Source organism: Gopherus flavomarginatus, chromosome 3 (genome assembly GCF_025201925.1).
Source record: "Gopherus flavomarginatus isolate rGopFla2 chromosome 3, rGopFla2.mat.asm, whole genome shotgun sequence".
Lineage (NCBI taxonomy): Eukaryota > Metazoa > Chordata > Testudines > Testudinidae > Gopherus > Gopherus flavomarginatus.
The window spans coordinates 80,593,692-80,613,798 of record NC_066619.1 but is presented as its reverse complement, the minus strand read 5'-3'; the positions used below and the strand labels follow the sequence as shown (position 1 = coordinate 80,613,798).

General features: G+C 40.3%; 1 protein-coding gene across 2 annotated transcripts in view; it reads right to left on the bottom strand.

Annotated features, from left to right (window-relative positions):
* The window catches only part of GRAMD2B (GRAM domain containing 2B), a 73,887-nt gene extending 55,375 nt beyond the window's left edge, over window positions 1-18,512 (bottom strand). Inside the window, exon 1 of one of the 2 annotated variants that reach the window (XM_050945888.1) lies at window positions 18,379-18,512. In XM_050945888.1, coding sequence (XP_050801845.1) covers window positions 18,379-18,503 — 125 coding nt within the window. In that variant the 5' untranslated portion in view covers window positions 18,504-18,512. Of the gene's footprint in view, window positions 1-333; window positions 694-18,378 lie in introns of those variants that run through there. The other variant, XM_050945889.1, reaches the window with a different exon arrangement.
* Window positions 18,513-20,107: the final 1,595 nt, after the last annotated feature.

The window sequence follows — 20,107 nt, the reverse complement described above, 5'->3', positions numbered from 1 at the left end:
GTTCAGCCCTATTCGTGGTCCCCGAGTTACAAAACTAGTCACGTGCAGTTGGACTATAAACAATTCGCAATTAGCGTTCAAATATTTTCTTAATTTCACGTGATCATCTCGAGCCTGCATTCCTGAAATTTTATAGTCTGTCTACTAAGTTCCAGCGTTAACAGCTGTAAAAGAAAACAGCAGAATCACAAGGCAGCCAGTATCAAAAGTTATGAAACAACATAAAATGTATACAGGATTTTTTCCTTTTGATACCGTATAGATCTCTCAGCTCGGCCCCACACCACAGGCAACAGGCGCAGAGACTTTACACGCAATACATCGGATACTTACAGGAGTAGGACACTTTTGTTTTCTCTTTTACTGACAGCCCTTACAGGTTTTAGTTCTTCCACATCAGACTGTTGTTCAGTCATTAGGACCGTCTGCAGAAAGCTCTTTGTGAGTATCCGTGTGTCTCCTCCTCGACCCCTTACTACCAACAATTGAAATAGATCCTCCCTTTCTGTCACACAACTCTCTCTTGAAACTCCAGAGAGCAAATTAAGCCCAGCACTTTATCTCTGGCTAACCTAAGCAAGTTTAAACTGGTCCTGTCAGCGAGACCTAATGGTAAAGGGAAGGCAGAAGAGAGACAGGGGGAGGAGGAGGAAAAAAGAACGAAAGAAAAAAGACATCCTTTTTTCCACCCCACCAGTAGTTGGAGGTGGGGGGTAAGCGGAAGGAAGGCGGGGAGAAAGCCTGTTCAACAAGTCTTTCTGGGAGAGGAAACTAATGAGCCAAGCAGGTGAAAACACAGTGTTAACAATTCACAGCTGCTTTACTTTTTAAACCATAAATGTATTGGAATGAGGCTATAACATAGGATTTAATGATGTTAAACATAATTACAAGCGCTGACTTTATATAACTTAAGATATAATAACAGTGACAAAGAACTAAGGCAACACACCATGATCGCGTCTTTTTAGATTACACCAGGAGGCTGGTCTTTTACACAACTTAAATTATTCAAACAGGATGTTGCCTCATCGGGTACTGCCTCCTGATTACTTAAACAAAAGGTCTATTTAATGTTTTATATGGGGATGACAAGAGAGGTAAGTGGCTGTGCCATTAACCCTTTGCTGCCCCAAAGAGGCAATTTTTGTTTATTTTCAGAGCAGACAATAGGCATGGAGTAGTGGTCCCAACCTGGATGACTGACAAGTTGGAGATGATGACAGGTATTTTTTATATTTGAGATACCATAGTGATAAGTGTGGTGTAAAAACTTGGGTTGATTTATAACAGCAATAACCTACTGCATTTTTATAGTGTTTTTCATCCTGAAGGATCTCAAAGTGCATCACAAAGGACACCACTGATCTTGCAAATTGTTTCACCTATCTGCATGGAGTCCTTTTGAAATCAATAGTGTTAATTATAGGTACAATAGTCTTCTCTGATGTAACAAGTTGCAGAATCAGGCTTATGTACTTGTGCATCGTGGAGGATGGTAGTCAGCCATCAGGCAGTAAACTACATAATAATAAATAATAATAATAGGGGGTGGGAGGAAGAGGTAGAGAGCGAGGATATTGTTTGTCCCAGTGTTCTTCAATGTCAGTCTACACTTACAAAAAGAGATGGGTTCTTTACAGGTGAAAAAAAAGGCACTTTTTGGTGTCTAAAGAAGTCCTGAGAGGGGATGGGTTTTGTATTTTCCTGCTTGTACATTAGAAACTCAGGTCTCTCTAGACTGAAAGTTTTTATGGTGTCTGGAGAATAAGTGCAATGATGACGTCACAAAGGCTAGGGGCTTGAACCTGCTCCCATTAGGTCAATGGCAAATCTTCCGTTGATGATAATGGAGGATGATCAAGAGAGTGAAAGTTGAGCAAGGGAAAGCAGACTGTTTAAAATTAATTGTTTTTTGTGTTTTTTTTTAAATTTTGAACATATTTCACTTCAGTGATGAACTTCAACAGAGACTTCCTTTATCTAAATGTGAATTAAACACCTTTGCCCCTTCAATTAGCATTTTAGATCTCACAATAAACATATCTGAGACTACCTAAGGTCCTCCTGCAAACCCAAGAAAGATCAAACTCTACATTCCTGATATTTCTAACATAAGCAAACAGAGAAATTTTGGGCACTTCTCATGAGACACTCAGAACCTTCCAGGTTTATGTCCCAAGATTTACCTGTGATTGTTAATATAAGCAGTACCCTAAAGAAGTCTGCCTAGATGCCAGCGGCGTGAACCCTCTATATTAGGATAATTCACTAGAACTAATATTTTCACCTAGCCTGGCTCAGATAAATCTGTTTTCTGCCTCTGTCCAGCAACATTCTAAGTTGGCATGGCAGCCCCAAGAAACCATCTAACGTCATGCAACAAATATACAGTAGGATCAAATGTCAGACCCCCCACTTGTACTCAGCAGGATGCGGCTGAATTTGCAAGCAGAGAGAAATATTAAATGGCAGCGTCTCACACAGGGGCTTCTTCATGCTACCAATGAAATATAAATGAGACTATCAAAAATATTCCAGATCTCTGATTGTATTTCATAATGGGTAACAGGCCCAGGTAGAAAATATATATAGTTTCTTTTACATAAAATACCATAAGTTTAATGGTGTGGATTGTATATCTATTTACATATGTATTATAAGAACTAAAATAAAATAAAAAAATCCCCTACAAAACTGGCCCATTTTAATGACATTTAAAATGTATGGTATAAATACAATACATGTTTAAGTCTGTATCAAAATCACCACCCCCCATCCAGTAGAGTCATTGAGACTCCACACAGAAGAAGATCCCTAGTAGTGCTAGTAGATCCCAAAGTAGGATCTGGACATTTTTATGTATTTTAGATTTTCTTCTTTATGTAGTACCAACAGAATTCTCAGCTGAATTTTGTCTGATGATGGGTGAAGCTTATTGCAGGGTTTCTTATAGCTTCCTCTGAAGCATCTGGTACTGTCCACTCTTGGAGAAAAGATACTGGATTAGATGGACCACAGGTCTGATCCAGTATAACAATTCTTATGTGCCTATATAAAACCCTGGTCCTGCAAATACTTAAAATTAAGTATGTCTATGTGCTAAGGACTGGGGCCTAAATTTCTAGCCATTACGTATAGCTATTATTGATTTTGCCCCATATTTCCAGGAGTAACAGACAGTGTGAAGAAATATGTACATTCTGCTCTGACTTGGTACCCTTTCCTGAAGCTCACCCTCACCTGAGTATTCTTACTGATTTCAACAATTGTTGTATGCAGTGCAGTTGTAGCTATCTCAGTCCCAGATATTAGAGACACAAGGCGAGTGAGGTGATATTTTTTACTGGACAGAAGTTGATCCGGTAAAATATATTACCTCATCCACTTTCTCTCTCTTGATTTCAACAAGACAGCTCAAGTGAGCTGCAAGATCAGACCCCTTGCTTAACAGCCTTGAAAAAAAGTCACTTAACCTCAGTTAGTGCCTTATTTTTCTTGTCTTTAAAATGTGGATAATAATGCTAACCAATCACCAGAGTTGTTGTGAAGATTCATTCATTAGTTAGTATTTACAGAACAGTTGGAAATATAAAATACTGAGTATTGTTATTATTAAATATTTATTAATCTAGTAAAATAAAATAGTAATAGATTCATAGGACTGGAACAGGTCTTGAGAGATTATCTAGTCCAGTCCCCTGCACTCATGGAAGGACTAAGTATCAGTCTATGAAGTATACTATATATAAGTATAACTATGTATACTCAGTATACTATGAAGCTGTTACAGAGTTCACACTTGCTGGGACAGAATGAGCTCTAGGATTCTGCAGGGAGATGCAGGGCTTGTGTTGCAATCTCATGCTGCTAGCCAGACCAGGTGAGGCTCATTAGCTCTAATCCAGGAGAATTAAAAGGCCAGGTGCCCCCCTGCTCAGAGGGGTAATAGAGAAGCTTGGGAGAAGAAAATCAATTTATGAGTAGCAATACTTGTGGAGAAAGCACAGAATGAAGTGTAGGGTAGATTTTTGTAGCTGATAAGTTGTTTAATTTAATTTAAAAATAAGGGCAAATATGTGAAGGGGTAACCTTTAGCCTATAGCCAGTGTGTTTAGATTGTTCAGAGTAAGGTGGGAATTTTATCTGCTTATATGTGGTAATTGGAGTGGGATTATGGGCACACCCTACACCTGCACAGGGGCGGCTCTAGCTTTTTTGCTGCCCTAAGCATGGCAGGCTGCAGTCCAGTGTGTTGGGCGGGGGGGTGGTGTTTAGGTTGTTATGTTCATGGCATACACAAAGAGAAGTTACATAAAATACTCTTTCTTGAAGATTGCAACATAACATTACTTTATTTTAGGCACCCAAGTCTGAAAATTGGTGGCCTTGGTTAATACCTGGCCTCTGAAATTATTTTAAATGTTTGTATGGATCAGTACGTCTGGAATCAGAAGTGAAAGTGCCAACATACCTAGAGAGATACTATTCTTAGAGTATTGTGAGGGCAGATGGAAGCGGGAAGTTCCAGAAATCTAGTGAGAGAACTTGCTGTCTCATTGAAATTTCAAAGCAAATTCTGGAGACTCTAAAGACCAGATTAAAAATCCATGGCAAGATTCTTGGTTTGTATACATTGGTGTATCTTCACTGATGTCAATGGAGCTATGCTGACTTACATCAGCTGTGAACTTGGCCCTTGATGTTCCAATACTTAGACAAATGTAACCTTCATTCTTCTGAGGGTTTGTTTAAACGTTGAGCTGGGGGTGTGATTCTCTGCTCAAGAAGACCTAACCGCACTAGTTCTGGTCAACCTAGCATTCTAATAATAGAGTATAGCCCAGAAGTGAGTGGCTACTTGCCCTGACTATGTGCCTTTGGTCTCAGAAGGATACAACTCAGGGTAGTTTGCCTCTCCTGTTACTTGTGCTACCAGAGCTACACTCTTATATTTAGCACACTAGCTCAATCAGAGCTACGATGGGTATGTAGTGTTGATGTACCCTAAGAGTTGTCCATGTTGTATGTAGCTACATAGCTTCCTATGAACAGAATCTCTAAATGTGAGTCAACCAGGACTGTGAAACAGCTTAAGGAGTGGGGACTTAGAATGAGGGACGTACTCTGCTTTCTCTCTAGTGGAAAACTTACACTTATTTTCTAGAACATGGTTAATTGAGGAAACCTAGAGCCTGCTCTGCCACAGATTTGGGCAAGTCATTTTTAAAAATCTGCCCCTTAGTCTCTGTGCTTCAAATCTCCATCTCTAAAATGGGGATAACAACACTTCCCTAACTCACAGGGGCATGTGAATACAGATAAGTTGAAGACTGAAGTGCTCAAATAGCATAGTCATAGGTGCCCATATATATATGTACATTAGATTTTTCTTAGCCTAAAATAAGCTATCTAACCTGAATGTATATGTGGTGCTCTTTGCATAATGCCTGTCTGTTGTGATTTTCTATGTGTGGTGGAGGAAAGGGAATAGCTTGGAAGTGATTTAGTGGACAGGATACTAATTTCAATGCTTGCATATTTTAAAAATCTGCTTATGTTTCCTTAGAGGTTAGTTTGTAGCTGCTTGAAACTAATTTAGTTCTCATGTCTAAATTAATTAAAAGTGACTCTCTAGCAAATCATAATTTTTCAAAAAACCCAAGCCTCTGTGGGCTACAGCTTCAAAATTAGGCACAGCTGAACAAGATGCTTGTGCTCAGATAAACTACTATCTGCAAACTACAGATTGGAAAATGTGTCCCCAATCTCTGCTCACAAATAGTTGGTAGCACTTTGTTCCATGGCACATCATCTTACTCAGTAAACGGGTCTTGGAAAATTCTCAATGCATGACATTTCATTGACAAAATGCTGTGTGACAGCCTTCACACAATGCCTTTTCATTACAAAGAAAATATAAAAGCTAGAATTGAAAATAATAAATTCAGGCACCAGACTATTTATATATACATTTTCGATTCGGAATAGAAAATCTGTGACCAGGTCGTGTCAGGGAATGGTTGGTGCAACAAATACATTCTACAGTAAGGTATTTAGTATGGTCTTTGATCACAATGACACAGTTATATAAGAACAAGTTCCCTTTATATGTTAATCTATTGGATGTGCAGGTGCTAATGTGGCTTTTATTTTGAGATTGTGGCAAATCTTCTGACATAAAGGAGAAGGCACAGTGGAGCTTGTGTTGTTATGCAGTTGTAATTGCCCCTGTATAATAGGTTCAGTAATATGTGAAGATCAACTGCTTGTCAGCAACAGAGACCTGCTGTTATTATGTAAAAGTCCATATCCTAGTGTTTCTAATAGTAATTACCTAGCTTTTAAAAAGTACTCTTGGAAAACATAGATATCATTATATTATAAAGCATAGTTCATGGCTATTTCATGTCTACTGTGCCAAGATGCCTTACAAACAAATAACAAAGATGTGTACCTGCTCCAAGGAGTCTACAGTCTAAAGTCTTGATCCTGAAACTGGATCTACTAGACCAATTTACATGATCAGGGCCCAATCTGGATACAACAGAGCAAAGGATGGCAAACTAGATTGGGATATAGGAAGGATGTGAAAGGTATGAATAAAAGATAATGAGAGGCATAAGGTCCCTTGTCTGACACCCCTGCTAACCCTGACTTCTCCCCTCCTTTTTTCCCAGAGTATTGGTGTAGGGCTGCTGGATCAGTGGGCTCTCAACCTTTCCAAACTACTGTGCCCCCCTCAGGAGTCTGATTTGTCTTGTTTTACCCCCAAGTTTCACCTCACTTAAAAACTACTTGCTTACAAAATCAGACATAAAAATACAAAAGTGTCACAGCACATTATTCCTGAAAAATTGCTTACTTTCACATTTTTACCATATAATTATAAAATAAATCAACTGGAATATAAATATTGTACTTACATTTCACTGTATAGTAGATAGAACAGTGTAAACAAGTCATGATATGAAATTTTAATTTGTACAGACCTCACTAGTGCTTTTCATGTAGATGGTTGTAAAACTAGGCAAATATTTAGAGTAGTTGATGTACTCCCTGGAAGACTTCTGCGTACTCCCAGGGGTAAATGTACCCCTGGTTGAGAACCACTGTGCTAGATGACAGCCACACTGAACAGCTCCTCCTAATGGTCCAGTTTGTTTCCATTTAAACAAAACAATTAATATTGCTTTAAACGTAAGATATAAATATTAATATACCATAAATAAGCACCTATACCCAAAATGTGGCCTTATATTTCCTCAGCCCTATATGCACTTAAAAGAAGTTGGGCTATAAGATATTCTGAATGCTTCAGATAGATTTGCTATGTACAGTTCTGCAAAGATTAATCTGTATTTATTATACTTTCATTTTGCATCTGAAATATTAGATCCACACTGGTCTTTTTATTTTTCTTTACATTGAAACAATTCTGATTTCTGAAAGAGAATCCTACCATGATAGGTGGTGACTAGAATAACGTTATTGACCATCCCAGGACAGGTCATCTTCTTTCTAGTATCATTCAGATACCACAGTCACTATTACAAAATCTTGATTGTAAAAGCTAGAGAATTCATAACTAGAGTTGATCAAAACACTTTCAAAGAGACAGTTTTCTGCTGGAAAATTCAGTTTTGTCAAAATCAAACATGGTACATCAAGGGTGGGCAAACTTTTTGGCCAGAGGGCCATATCGGAGTTCTGAAACTGTGTGGAGGCTGAATAGGGAAGGCTGTGCCTCCCCAAACAGCCTGGCCCCCGCCTCCATCTGCCTGCTTCCACTTCCCACCCCCTGACTGCCCCCCAGAATTGCCCACCCATCCAATCCCCTTTGCTCCCTGTCCCCTGACTGTCCCAACCCCTATCCACACCCCCACCCCCTGACAGGCCCCCTGGGACTCCCACATCTATCCCACTGCCCCCTACTCCCTGTCCCCTGACTGCCTCCTGGGACCCCGTGCCTTTTATCCAACCCTCCTGTCGCCTTACCATGCTGCTCAGAGCAGCAGGACTAGCAGCCGTGCTGCCTGCTGGAGCCAGCCATGCCACTGCACTGCCCGGCAGGAGCTCACAGTCCCGTCTCCCAGAGCGCTGGTGGCACAATGAGCTGAGGCTGTGGGGGGACAGCAGAGGAGAGGCCGGGGGCTATCCTCCCTGGCCGGACGTAGGGCAGGACGGGCCCACGGGACATAGTTTGCCCACCTCTGTGTTACATGAATGTTTATTTTGACAAAAAAAATTATAGGAAAGTCAAAATGATTCCTGTTAACTTGTTTTGTTTTGATTATGTTGAAATATCTTGGTTCCAATATCCATTAGATTCACTTTGTTTAAACTTTTATATTAAAATAATTTATACTGAAATATAAAAGTCAAAATGAGATATTTTGATATTATTGAAATGAAAAGCTTTGATGGTTTCAAAATGAAACTTTCCAGAATTTTTGTTCTGAAGAAACAAAAAAAATTCTGCTTTTTTGTTTCAAATTGGAACCATTTTTTTGGTTGAACAAAAACCAACTGTAGTCAGAACCCTGCTCACCAACGCTACTCTTACTGCTCAACAGTCTTCAGCCATGCATATAGATACTACCTGAGATGCTGCTCCTGTCACAGCTGACATGGTTTTTGCCCATCCTATCATTTGAAACTCGATTACTACTTCTCTGGTATCTTTTAGAGTGCACCAGCAGGACCTACCCAATTAGAGTGTTTTACATAGCAGGCCTTGGAGAGCTCTTTGCTGTGCTGGGTAGACAAGCCCTAAGCTTTAACCTCAAGTTAATTATGAATATTGTGTGTGTGTGTGTGTGTGTGTGTGTGTGTACACATGCATTTTTTTGTAGTGAAGATAAGGCCTGAATTTCAAAATTTTGGCTTAGGCTTCCAGAAACTTGAATTCAAGGCCCCGCTCTACAACAAACTTGCTGTCTGACTTTGGGTAAGTCACTTAGGCCTGGAGTCACAACAGGACTTAGGTGTGCAAGAGGTGGGAGATCCCTGTTCAAATGCAATCTTTTGATCAGGCAAAGGGGGGAATTGAACTAGAGTCTTCATAGCATGGATGAGTCCCCAAACTGCTGGCCTAAAGTTTATAAGGAAGGTCTTCTCAGAGCACCCCTAATAGACTGCAGGTGATATAGGCAGGGCAATCAATGCCTGTCTTCATCTGGTTTGAGGATTGCACTAGAGCTTAGGTGTGAGACTGGTCTTGGGCATCATCACCTCAGGCAGGTGTCTGATGCCTGAGGTAGAAATTAGGCACCTTAGAAGACTTTTTTACAGCAAAAAATTAGGCACTGAGTGAGTCTAGGAGGCATAAGAGCGGGGTTTTTGTGGATCTCAATGGCACCTAAATATTTTTGTGGATCTGGGCCTCAGTTCCTCACCTGTAAAATGGACATGTCCCTACCTCACAGGAGTGATATGAGTCTTCCGTAAATTTATTCTGTGAGTCATTTCGATACTATGGTAATGGGGACCATATAAGTAGCTGATGTATTTTCTTTTCCTCTTTTAAAAGAAGGTTGATGTTTGAGTGGGAAATACACATTTACCATTCTTCACCTTCATATATAGACTTGAAATACAGTAATTACATCAGTCTCAGAAAATAGAAAGATACCACATTATAGTCAATAGTGTAGTAGCTTTTGGAGCTCCATCCACACCCAAGACAATTTAAACCAGGATTTCTTTTCTACACTGGCAGCTACTAATGAAGGGTGAATGGGGCTTAAAGGAGGGGATTTAACAGATGGGGTTATTTCTTTAAAGAAATAAAAGCCTCCATAGCAGTGGCCTCTTTTTCCTCCCCCAGTCTCTCTGGTCTCTCTGTCTGTTGTGGTAGTGGAGAGAAGAGAGAAAGTAAAACTTCAGGGCAGCACTATATAGCACAGTGAGGCGACGGAAGGGCTGGCAGCATCTTCAGCACCAGGAGCACCAGATAATGTAGTCCAGGGAAGAAGAAGCCTCCAGTTCTTAATACTCCTTATCCTGAAGTACACAGAGAGCCACATATGCTTATGGGATGCCTTTTCAGTCCTCTTTGGGGGCTAGGAACTCTAGTCGCTGACATGCATCCACCTCAGCAGGGGTCTCCATCACAGTGATGGATAAAGTGATCTCTGTGAACTGGCCCGAAAGCACATAGGTAGTTCGGACCCAGGTTCCATTTTTCCCAAACTCCTGGCAGGTAGATTATTGCAGTAAGTAAGGTGCTATTTTAAATGCTCATAGTTTTGCAGCTATGAGGATTCACTGCATGCTTTCATATGTGTTTTCTATATATCACTATCACCAGGTTGATGATGTTTTGCAAAATCAAAACAATGAGGTCTTATAAAACCAAAACCATCCTAGCTTCTGCTCATCCCTGTTAGGTACAATATAAGAACAATTAGTATTTGGATTATGTAAAGGAAAAACTGATAATAGTTTGCTAAGTATGTCTCTCACTCCCTTCTGGCTTCCAAGGGAGGAAAATAGTGGACCCTGTGCAAACAACTCTTAATATTGTGTTAATAGTTGTTTGCACAGGTCCACTGTTGTGTGTGCCATTGCCATCCATAGCAAAGGTGAAACGTGATATACAGTACACTGACACAGCCAAGAGCTGTGCAAAGTGAATAGAAGTGTTTGAGGCAGGAAAATTTTGGGGTATGCAACAAATAGGTAAGAAACTGCTAAAACTGACTAATGGGAACCACAGTGAATACAGTGCATAAAGATAGAGGGGTGTGTGTGTGTGTGTGTGTGTGTGTGTGTGTGTGTGTGTGGCCAACTGCCTATGTCACAATACAGCAGTGGCCAGAGTCCTACATAACACTGCCATGAAACTTTACAGAAGAATTTGTCTAGCACTAAACACCAAGTGCCAAGGTAAAGTCATGATGCCTGGAAAGGGTAAGGCAAACACAGACCAATCATTAAGAACAGAGCCATATTTTTTGGTTGTATGGCACACACCGACATCCAATTAGAAAAGGCTATGGATAAACAAGCAGTGACCTGTAAGCAACCTCAAAGTAAGATGCTTAAAGCCAAACAGAGAAGCAATATGATCACCATAATATGATTATGCTTGGGGCAGGACCTGAACCCAGGAACTCCTGGATCATAAGGCCACATATACAGTCATATGCTGTGCCCTCTTCCATGTATGGATTCTCTGTAACTTGAAGTCTTTAAATCATGATTTGAGAACTTCAGTAACTCAGCCAGAGTTTGTGGGTCTATTACAGGCAGCGGGGTGGAGGTGGGGGTGAGGGTTTATGGCCTGCAATGTGCAAGAGGTCAGACCAGATGATCATGATGGTCCCTTCTGACCTTTGAATCTATGAGTATGTCCAGACTACCCGCCGTATTGGCAGGTAGCGATCGATTTTTCGGGGATCGATATATCGTGTCTCATCTACACGTGATATATCGATCCCCCGAACGCGCTCCCGTCAACTCTGGAAGTCCACCAGCATGAACGGTGGTAGCGGAGTCGATGGGGGAGCTGTGGACATCGATCCCATGCTGTGAGGACCCGAGGTAAATCGATCTAAGATACTTCGACTTCAGCTACGCTGCGTATCTTAGATCGATTACCCCCCCTCCCCACAGTGTAGACCAGCCCTCTGAATCTATAGTAGAATTCTGTCAAGTATCCTATCAGGGTCATTTCAATGACAAAGATAAGATTAGATAAAGACTTTTCACTAAGCTTTACACATGTGAGACATGGGCAGGCTCTACCTACAACCACACAGATACAAAATTGTGTTGGCAAGAGACCCGTAATACAGATGTGGAAAGATGTTGAAACAGCAGCACGACTTCCAATTCTATCACACATGCTAAAGAGCCACTCCTATTTGGCATACAAGCAAGTCAGTGAAGGGTTGTGAAATATCTGCAAGTATTTAGCATACAAAATATGTACAAAAGGCACAAAGTAAATCAACTATGCACACACTCATAGTCAGTATATGTGACCTGAGCTGTGGATTGCCATGAGAAGTCAGCAGGCAGGACTATGAGACATAAACACTATTATCCACAAGTGGAAATGTGCATAAAATTAATAGCACAGGCCACACCATCAGGCAAGTGCTTTCTTACAGTGATAACACACAATCAAAACTTCATACCCATATCATCAGCACTTCCTCTCCAAAGGACACACAGGCATATCATATGCCACATCCATCCTCTGGTGAGGATCAGTACTGCATTGTTATCCATTATATAAACACTCAGACTACTTGTATAGTATGCCTTGCCCACCAAATGTCATCAACACTACAACAGGTTAGTTGGGTTCTTCTTTTGACCCACCTTATTACCTACCAGACAGGGGAGCCCTGCAGCGAGATGCTAATTGAGTCCTATTGATTTGCTGTAGCAAGTGCAGCACGTTAATACACTGAACATAATAGAGATGTGAGTGGCCTCTGAGTAATCCTAAGGGAGGAACAACTTTTTAGTAGGAAGGATTGAACTGATGTTCATATTATTTATTTGAACCTCCACAGTATGTTGGGACAGTTTTGTGGCAGGATGCTCACAAACTCATCTGACACAAGTGGCTGAATAGCAGTTTAATAACATTCACCCAGTATGGAGGAATAGAGGGACCTTTATCCTGAAAGTGTGGTAAATCACAGCACAGTTTTTGCTACAGGCTCAGCCAAGTTCACATGGTTGGTATAGTTGTATTGATTTCCTTTCTTCACAGTCATGCTTAACAAGCATGAACTGCATGTCCTCTTTTTTTCCCCACAGGTCCTCCACTTCAGCTTATTAAAAAATATTGCTCCAGTTCATGTGATGATCCCATACTACAAAAATGTTAATTCCCTCCATCTCTATGTTGTCCTCCTGGATGTTATGACTCCTATCATCATCATTACCTATGGGCTGGTCCTTCCTTCTTTTATGAGGCATGTCAGAAGAGGTGCTCTCCTCAAACTGTCTGTTGTTTCTCTTGGTGGGTACCAAAATCATTGCAGTATCCACTCTTCCTTCTGGTAAGGTTCCTTCTTGTGAATAAAACTCAAAAGTGTCTGGATTTCAGGCCCAAATACAATATGATCCCTGAGGGCTTCTTGGAGATAATTACCAAAATGACGGGGTGGGGACAGCTTTATTATTATAATAATAATAGCCAACTCTTACAGAACAGTGAAACTTCTGCTAGTAAGTTTTTGTATCGAGTGAAATCATGGCCCCATTGAAATCAATAGCAAAGCTCTCATTGACTTCAGTAGGGCCAGGATTTCTCCCATAGTGCTTTCTAATCAGGTCAGTTAAGTCCCTGCAGATCATGTCACCCAGTGCTTGAGGGAAATTTAGTCTGGGAGGACTACAAATATCAAACCAAGAATTAGGAAAGTAGATTATGAAAAAAATGTCTTCAGTGTATATTGTTGTAGCCTTTATACCTAGAGTTCAAAAATCTCACCTTTTAATCACAGTGGAACCCAGTCATTTTTACCTGTCTTTCATTTATCCAAACCCTTTTTCTTTTCTGCTATTACTACTACTACTGCTTACTTTTTGTATTAGAGTAGTGCCTAGAGGTTCCAATCCAGGGTCAGAGCCCACTGTGCTAGGCTGTGTATGTATTTATAGTTAGAGACAGTCCCTGACCCAAGAAGCTTAGAATTTCTAAATAAAAAAGGCATACGAAGGGTGGGAGAGGAAACAGAAACTGAAAGGTAAGGTGACTTATCCAGGTTCACACTGCAGATCAGTGGCAGAAGCAGGAGTAGAACCTAGGATCATGTTGCCTCTCTGTTGCTGTTGTAGTGATCATGCTGCTGTTATAAAAGGGATCCTATCCTCATCCTAAGTTATTTTCTTATGTCTCCTCATCCAACCAAGCCAGTTATGCCTGTTTAATTACCTACAATGACTTTAATTGGATGAGGCTAATATTATTCATTCATTTGTTTTTGGTAGCCGCCAGATTTTTCCAGATGTTTAGGAAAGGAAGGTCCTACCCTGAATTGCTCAAAGTGTAACGAAAAACTCAGAATGAGGAAAAAATATAACAATGAAAATGAATTGCAGTAGTCCAGTCAGCTCATCCCTGTTTTTACAGCAGAGACGACTGTGGATAATAAACTGTTCTACTGAACTATTTATTTGATATGAGGTAGAATTGGTCTCTTTTTTTTTTTTGCTTTTGGAACCTGTAAGAAATGTGTCCCAGATATAACAGGCCACATCAGACAAATGCTTCTCCTGGAGAAGTTTGGTGTGTTATTGAGCAGTGAAACAGTTCACAATGTTTTAAGTGGACATAACTGGGTTTCAAAGATAGCACATGTTTAAGATGAAAAGTAACCCCAGGACCGGCTCCAGGCCACAGCGCGCCAAGCGCATGCTTGGGGCGGCATGCTGCGGGGAGCGCTCTGCTGGTTGCCGGGAGGGCGGCAAGCGGCCCCGGTGGACCTCCCGCAGGCGTCCCTGCGGAGGGTCCGCTGGCCCCACGGCTCCGGTGGAGCATCCGCAGGCATGCCTGAGGGAGGTCCACCGGAGCTGCGGGACCGGCGAGCGGCAGAGTGCCCCCCGCGGCGTGCCGTCGTGCTTGGGGCGGCGAAATTGCTAGAGCCGGCCCTGGATAACCCTTCTCCTTATTGTTCAGTTTGTCTGAATGAAGCCTTGGCAACACAGCGGAGTGGGTTGGGCTAGTCTCTGAAGGATTCTGTTGTCACCACCAGAACTTCATTTGTGTTTAGTGAGAGTTTGCATTTTGAACAAATATAGAAAATTCAGCAAGAAGAACCTAAATCTATGGATCCCTAATAAAGATGCTTAACAGCTACACAGTGCTTTTCATATTCAAACTGCTTTATGGCCATTAAGTAACTAAACCCCACTTAGACCTTTGTGCAATAGATAAGTAAATATTCTTAATGACACTTCACAGATAAGGAATCCCAAGTGAAGAAATGAAGTTATTTTCCCAAGGCCATACAGCAAATCACAGGCAGTGCCAGGAATAAAGCCAAGATTACAGCCACAGATCTTTTTCATGATACACTGCTTCCCACACTCGAGTCCTCTTTCGATTTTCTGTCAGTTAGCTTCAGTCATTACTGGCCAATGCTAACACTTCATTTCCCTTTACAAACACCTGATGTGTATAGCAGATGCTTTCAGTAAGGTCTTTTAGTCCTGCATTATCATTTTATTATTGTTAAGGATGACCATATATACAGAATGCAGTTGGTATACATGGAGCTTTGCAGACACCAGAGAAGATAAGGACCCTGATCTAATGATCTTAAAATTCTTATTTGTACATATTCAATACATTGGATTGGCCTAAACTACAAATCTGTCTAGACTGAGACTTTTCTAAAGTTTGGGGGATTTGAATGTAGAGATTTTAGAGATAACAGTCAGCTGTGAAGTTCAGATCTTCATGTCTGTTGCCAGTTATTCTGGCTTGGAATGCTGGAAGGTGGTTCTCTGAAGCCAGGACAGCTTCATGAATCTACCTTGACAATGCTGCAGACACATATGGTTAACACTCCTTTTGGATACAGATCCCAGGCTAAACCTGACCCATAAACAGTGCTGTGCATGCTGTATTACTAGCTCTACAGCCTCTGTCTGTTTCTGAAATCAATTCTGCTCATAGTCAGAAGCAACATGCTGTCATGGTGATAAATGATGAGCTCCCCTGTCTGAAATGTTAATAGCCTCCTGTATTCCTGCAAATTTATACTCATCTGCAGAGTGCCAATTTCAGCAAGAGAAAAGCAGAGGTACATAAAAGCTTAAATATACAGTCGCTCTTTAGCCTCAAGCATGACTAATTATGATGACTGAGAACAATAATTAATATATTAAATTGTCTGTCTGTATATCTTCACACATGAATAATGGATAATATTCTATAAATAAACAGGATTGTAATGAAAATATTAATTGGAATAAAAAAGCCTGCATGTCTTTTTCGAAACCTTATTTCACGGATAGCAGCACACACCTCCCTTTAGGTGAGTGTGTCATAACTGTGACACACATACTGAAAACAAGTTCATAAGAGCTCACTCCAGCTGCCAGGTCATGCCATGGAATTACACATGCTTCCTTCTAGGTTGTCTGTTTTTTTGTGTTTAAGTTAGTTTATGTTGTTCTAGTGTTTGCTGTTTAGAAAGGAATGTTTTTATTGAAGGCCTCTATGATCACCACCATCCACCTGACTGAGCAGGATTGGACTGGGTTTCCACAAGGTCTGTCCATGCCACTTCTCACTTGGCAGGAAAGGTTGTTTTTGAGTGACATGAGGCACAGGAATCTTTACCCCTCGAAGGGCTGATTATATTGCTTCCAAAGCATCCATAGTATCTAGCTGGGTGTACATGTATATGTGGTGAAGTGAGTATAACAAATAAACAGTGGATGTTGATCTGAAAATCAGGCCCTAATGACTTCCTTAAGGAAACAAAAGGAGCCTCTGACATATTTAATTACAACTCAGGAATTCCTGGCTCCCAATCCTGTGCTCAGGCTGGTAGACAATCTCTCGCTCATATTCAAGTTAGATTAAAAAAAGCTATTATGGAGACATAAACATTAAAACAAACAACAATAATATTTCACAGGAAGTGAGGTGAGGCCATCAAACTAATTTTCACTTGAACTGTAAACGCTGTTTTTGAACCCTGGTCTCCAATTATTTTAACACTTTTTGAGATTTATCCTTGAGTAGCAAAATAACAGTTACATAAGGGAATGGTCAGTGTGCTCCTCATGAGGCACTGTGTGACTGTGCTTCTATAACACATCAATTGCCAATTTCTAGTAAAAAAAAAGACTGTGGTGGTTACTAATAGCATTTGGGGCATTGGGCAGATACAGGGGTCAAACAGAGGTGAAAAATTCTCATCCAAGCTACAGTGGTGGTAGAGCTATTCCAAGAGACTACTTCAGCCCCCAGGTCCTTTCATAGTTCCCATTCCCCACAGACATAGGTGCTGGAACTAGGGGTGCTGCCACACCTCCTGGCTTGAAGTGGTTTCCAGTTTGGTTCAATGGCTCTCAGCAAGCCCACTATACAAATTGTTCTAGCACCCCTGCCCACAGAAGGGGTGGATGAGAGGATCCACATAGCAGTGTACACTTTGGTCTTCTCCTTTCTGTTTCCTTCACTTGTGTAAGCTCCTCCCACTCCAACCCTGCTCAGAGAAGAGTGCTCTTCCATGCCATGCAGGAAACTGTACACCCACTGTACAGTCCGCTCTGCATCGAGAACCTTCCCTGGCCAATGGAACCACACTGATGGTGTGGCAACTGTTGGTAGTGCTGCTTGGGAGACCTCTGTGAGTGCTGAGGAGGAGCTGGATTTGGCGCTTAGAATATGAGCTTTTCCAATAGAACATTTGACTAGAGAGCCTTTATGAAATCTCACATCACACAAACACTTTCTGCTATTATGGTAGAATCCCTCTTAAGACTCAATTTAACAAGCACTATAAAGCTGCCCACAGGCCATAATGCTTGAGAAAATATTTGACCTACTTCCCTGCTTTAGTACACTTTAAACCCACTTTGTATTCAAATCCAGTTTTACTTTCTAAATAATACTTGCCCCTTCACTGGGCTGGCATGAGACTTAATGACTGCAATGAGCTTTGAAATCCTCAGATTGACAATGCTATACAAATTCAAAGTCCTACTTATTATTTTTAATTATTCTTATTATTGCTGTACAAAAATAAGGAACTGTAGTCTCATAAATCTTGTACTCTCCCATAAATTCTCCCACATGGCTCCCTTCAGACTAACTCCCGCATACCAAGTGCACCATTAAATTAGGCTTCAATAAAGACTGGGAGTGGATGGGTCATTACACAAAGTAAAAACTATTTCCCCATGCTATTTTTTCCCCTCCTGTTACTCACGCCTTCTTGTCAACTGTTTGAAATGGGCCATCCCGATTATCATTACAAAAGTTTTTTTTTTCTCCTGCTGATAATATCCCACCTTAATGGATTAGTCTTGTTAGAGTTGGTATGGCAACACCCATTTTTTCATGTTCTCTGTGTATATATATCTTCCGACTGTATTTTCTACTACACGCATCCGATGAAGTGGGTTTTAGCCCATGAAAGCTTATGTCCAAATAGATTTGTTAGTCTGTAAGGTGCCACACATACTCCTCATTTTTTATACCAAGTGCAGTCACTAATCCAACTGTAATCATTATCACTGTGTGCTTTGCCTTCACAAATTAAACTTCTTTTTAGGGTTTCCAGCAGCGTAGGTGTTCTGGTGCCATCCCACTCTTTTGCTGCTACTCTAGTTCCAGTTATAAAATAGGTTCAGAATGCTCAATCAGAGTCTGAACCATATTGAGCTTACCTCATAAACACTGATCCGATGCTATCTGTAAGGCTGAGTGGAGAATCATCATTGGGCTTTCGGAAGCTGTTCTGATTCTCATAATGAAAAACAGTCTCATCCAAGGAATGCCTTTTCTTCACCATTTTAAGGGAGTTAACTGCAGAATTCAACGAATTCAGCACAAATTGCCGATCTCCAAAGTGATCCTTTAAAAGCTCAGCCTTTCACTGTGGTAGGAAATGCATTCTTGGTGTGAATCCAGCTCAAGCTAGTTTTTTTTTTTTTAATCTGTTAATAAGTAACATATTAGCATGACATCACACGATGGTTTCCCGTTGGTCCACAGTGCTTCATATACTTGTTCCAAACAAGTCATACTGTGTGGTGTGATATGTCTTTAGAACTTATTACTACTAATCCTATTACCTAGCTTGTATATATTACTTTTCATATGTAGCTCTAATACTAATAGTAATAACATTCTGCTATTCAAATAAAGAAAATGAGGGTATATAAAATAATTGCACTTTTTCAAATAGTATTTCCTTGACAAAGTTAGCATCAGAAACAAACAGAAATACGCTCTATCATATGGACTATTTTAATGGATTATCAGCCTGACTCTAATTACCAGCCAGAACATCAAAGTATACTTTATATACTATATAAGCTACTATATTTAAATCATTTGGCATCTCAAAGCTATTTTATTGCACACCCACATTAACATATGTATATATGTGTGTATAATTATTGATATATGTACATGTTTTAAAATGAAGACGCTGCAGCTCATTTAAATATGAATAAGCCTTTAACATTCAAATCACCAGATAACGATGAAGCTTAAGCAGTTTGCCTAACCTTTCTTTCCAGAGGGAGCTGACAACCATTAACTGCAAGTTGCACAGCTTTCTGTTTGCTGAAGATGGAGGTAATGATTGTATATAAGAAAACTATGTACATGGTGGAAAATGTTTGTTTTAAATATAACTTCTTCAGTCATCCTGTACAAAGGCATCAGTCCATGCAGACAGACCCTTATGCCTGTATGGAGTCCCTTTATCTTCAGCCTGGATAGAAGGGTCTAGCCATGAGGATTCCATTGCCTGATGGATTCTAAATATATCTATGAACCTGACTTCTTATTCTAAAGTTCCATAGACAGATTCTTTAACAATGCAAATGGCAATGAATTTGGACTATTCAATCAAAATAAATGTTGTTTAAATTATGATGATTTTCTTTACAATTTACTCTTGTTTCTTTGTATAACTAACACCCCCCCAAGCATCTTAGTTTTAGAAAACAAAAATCTCTTTTGTGATCAATGTGGAGCAAACTGTAATTACATCTACTATAAATGACAAAAACAACAGAGGGGAAAACAAGCTATGACAACACCATGATTTTCACCACAAGGGAGGAAGCAAAGATCAATACAAAACAGCATATCCCTTTGGAGGTGAAAACTCAAAATCAATTAAAAAGTATTAAAGAAAAGATAAAAAAGGTAGGTTCACTGTAATACAAGAGCAAAATATGAGAAACAGAAATACAGTCAAACCCCGCCATAACATGCCCCGCCATAACATGAAATCACATATAATGTGATCACAGGTTGGCTCCCCTTTAAGGTACATATCAAACACAAAATTGACAGGTAAAAAGATTGTAGATAGAATTTTATGAAATGAAGTTTTAAAAAATGAGTGAAATCTGTACGTTTGATCTCCTTAAATATTGT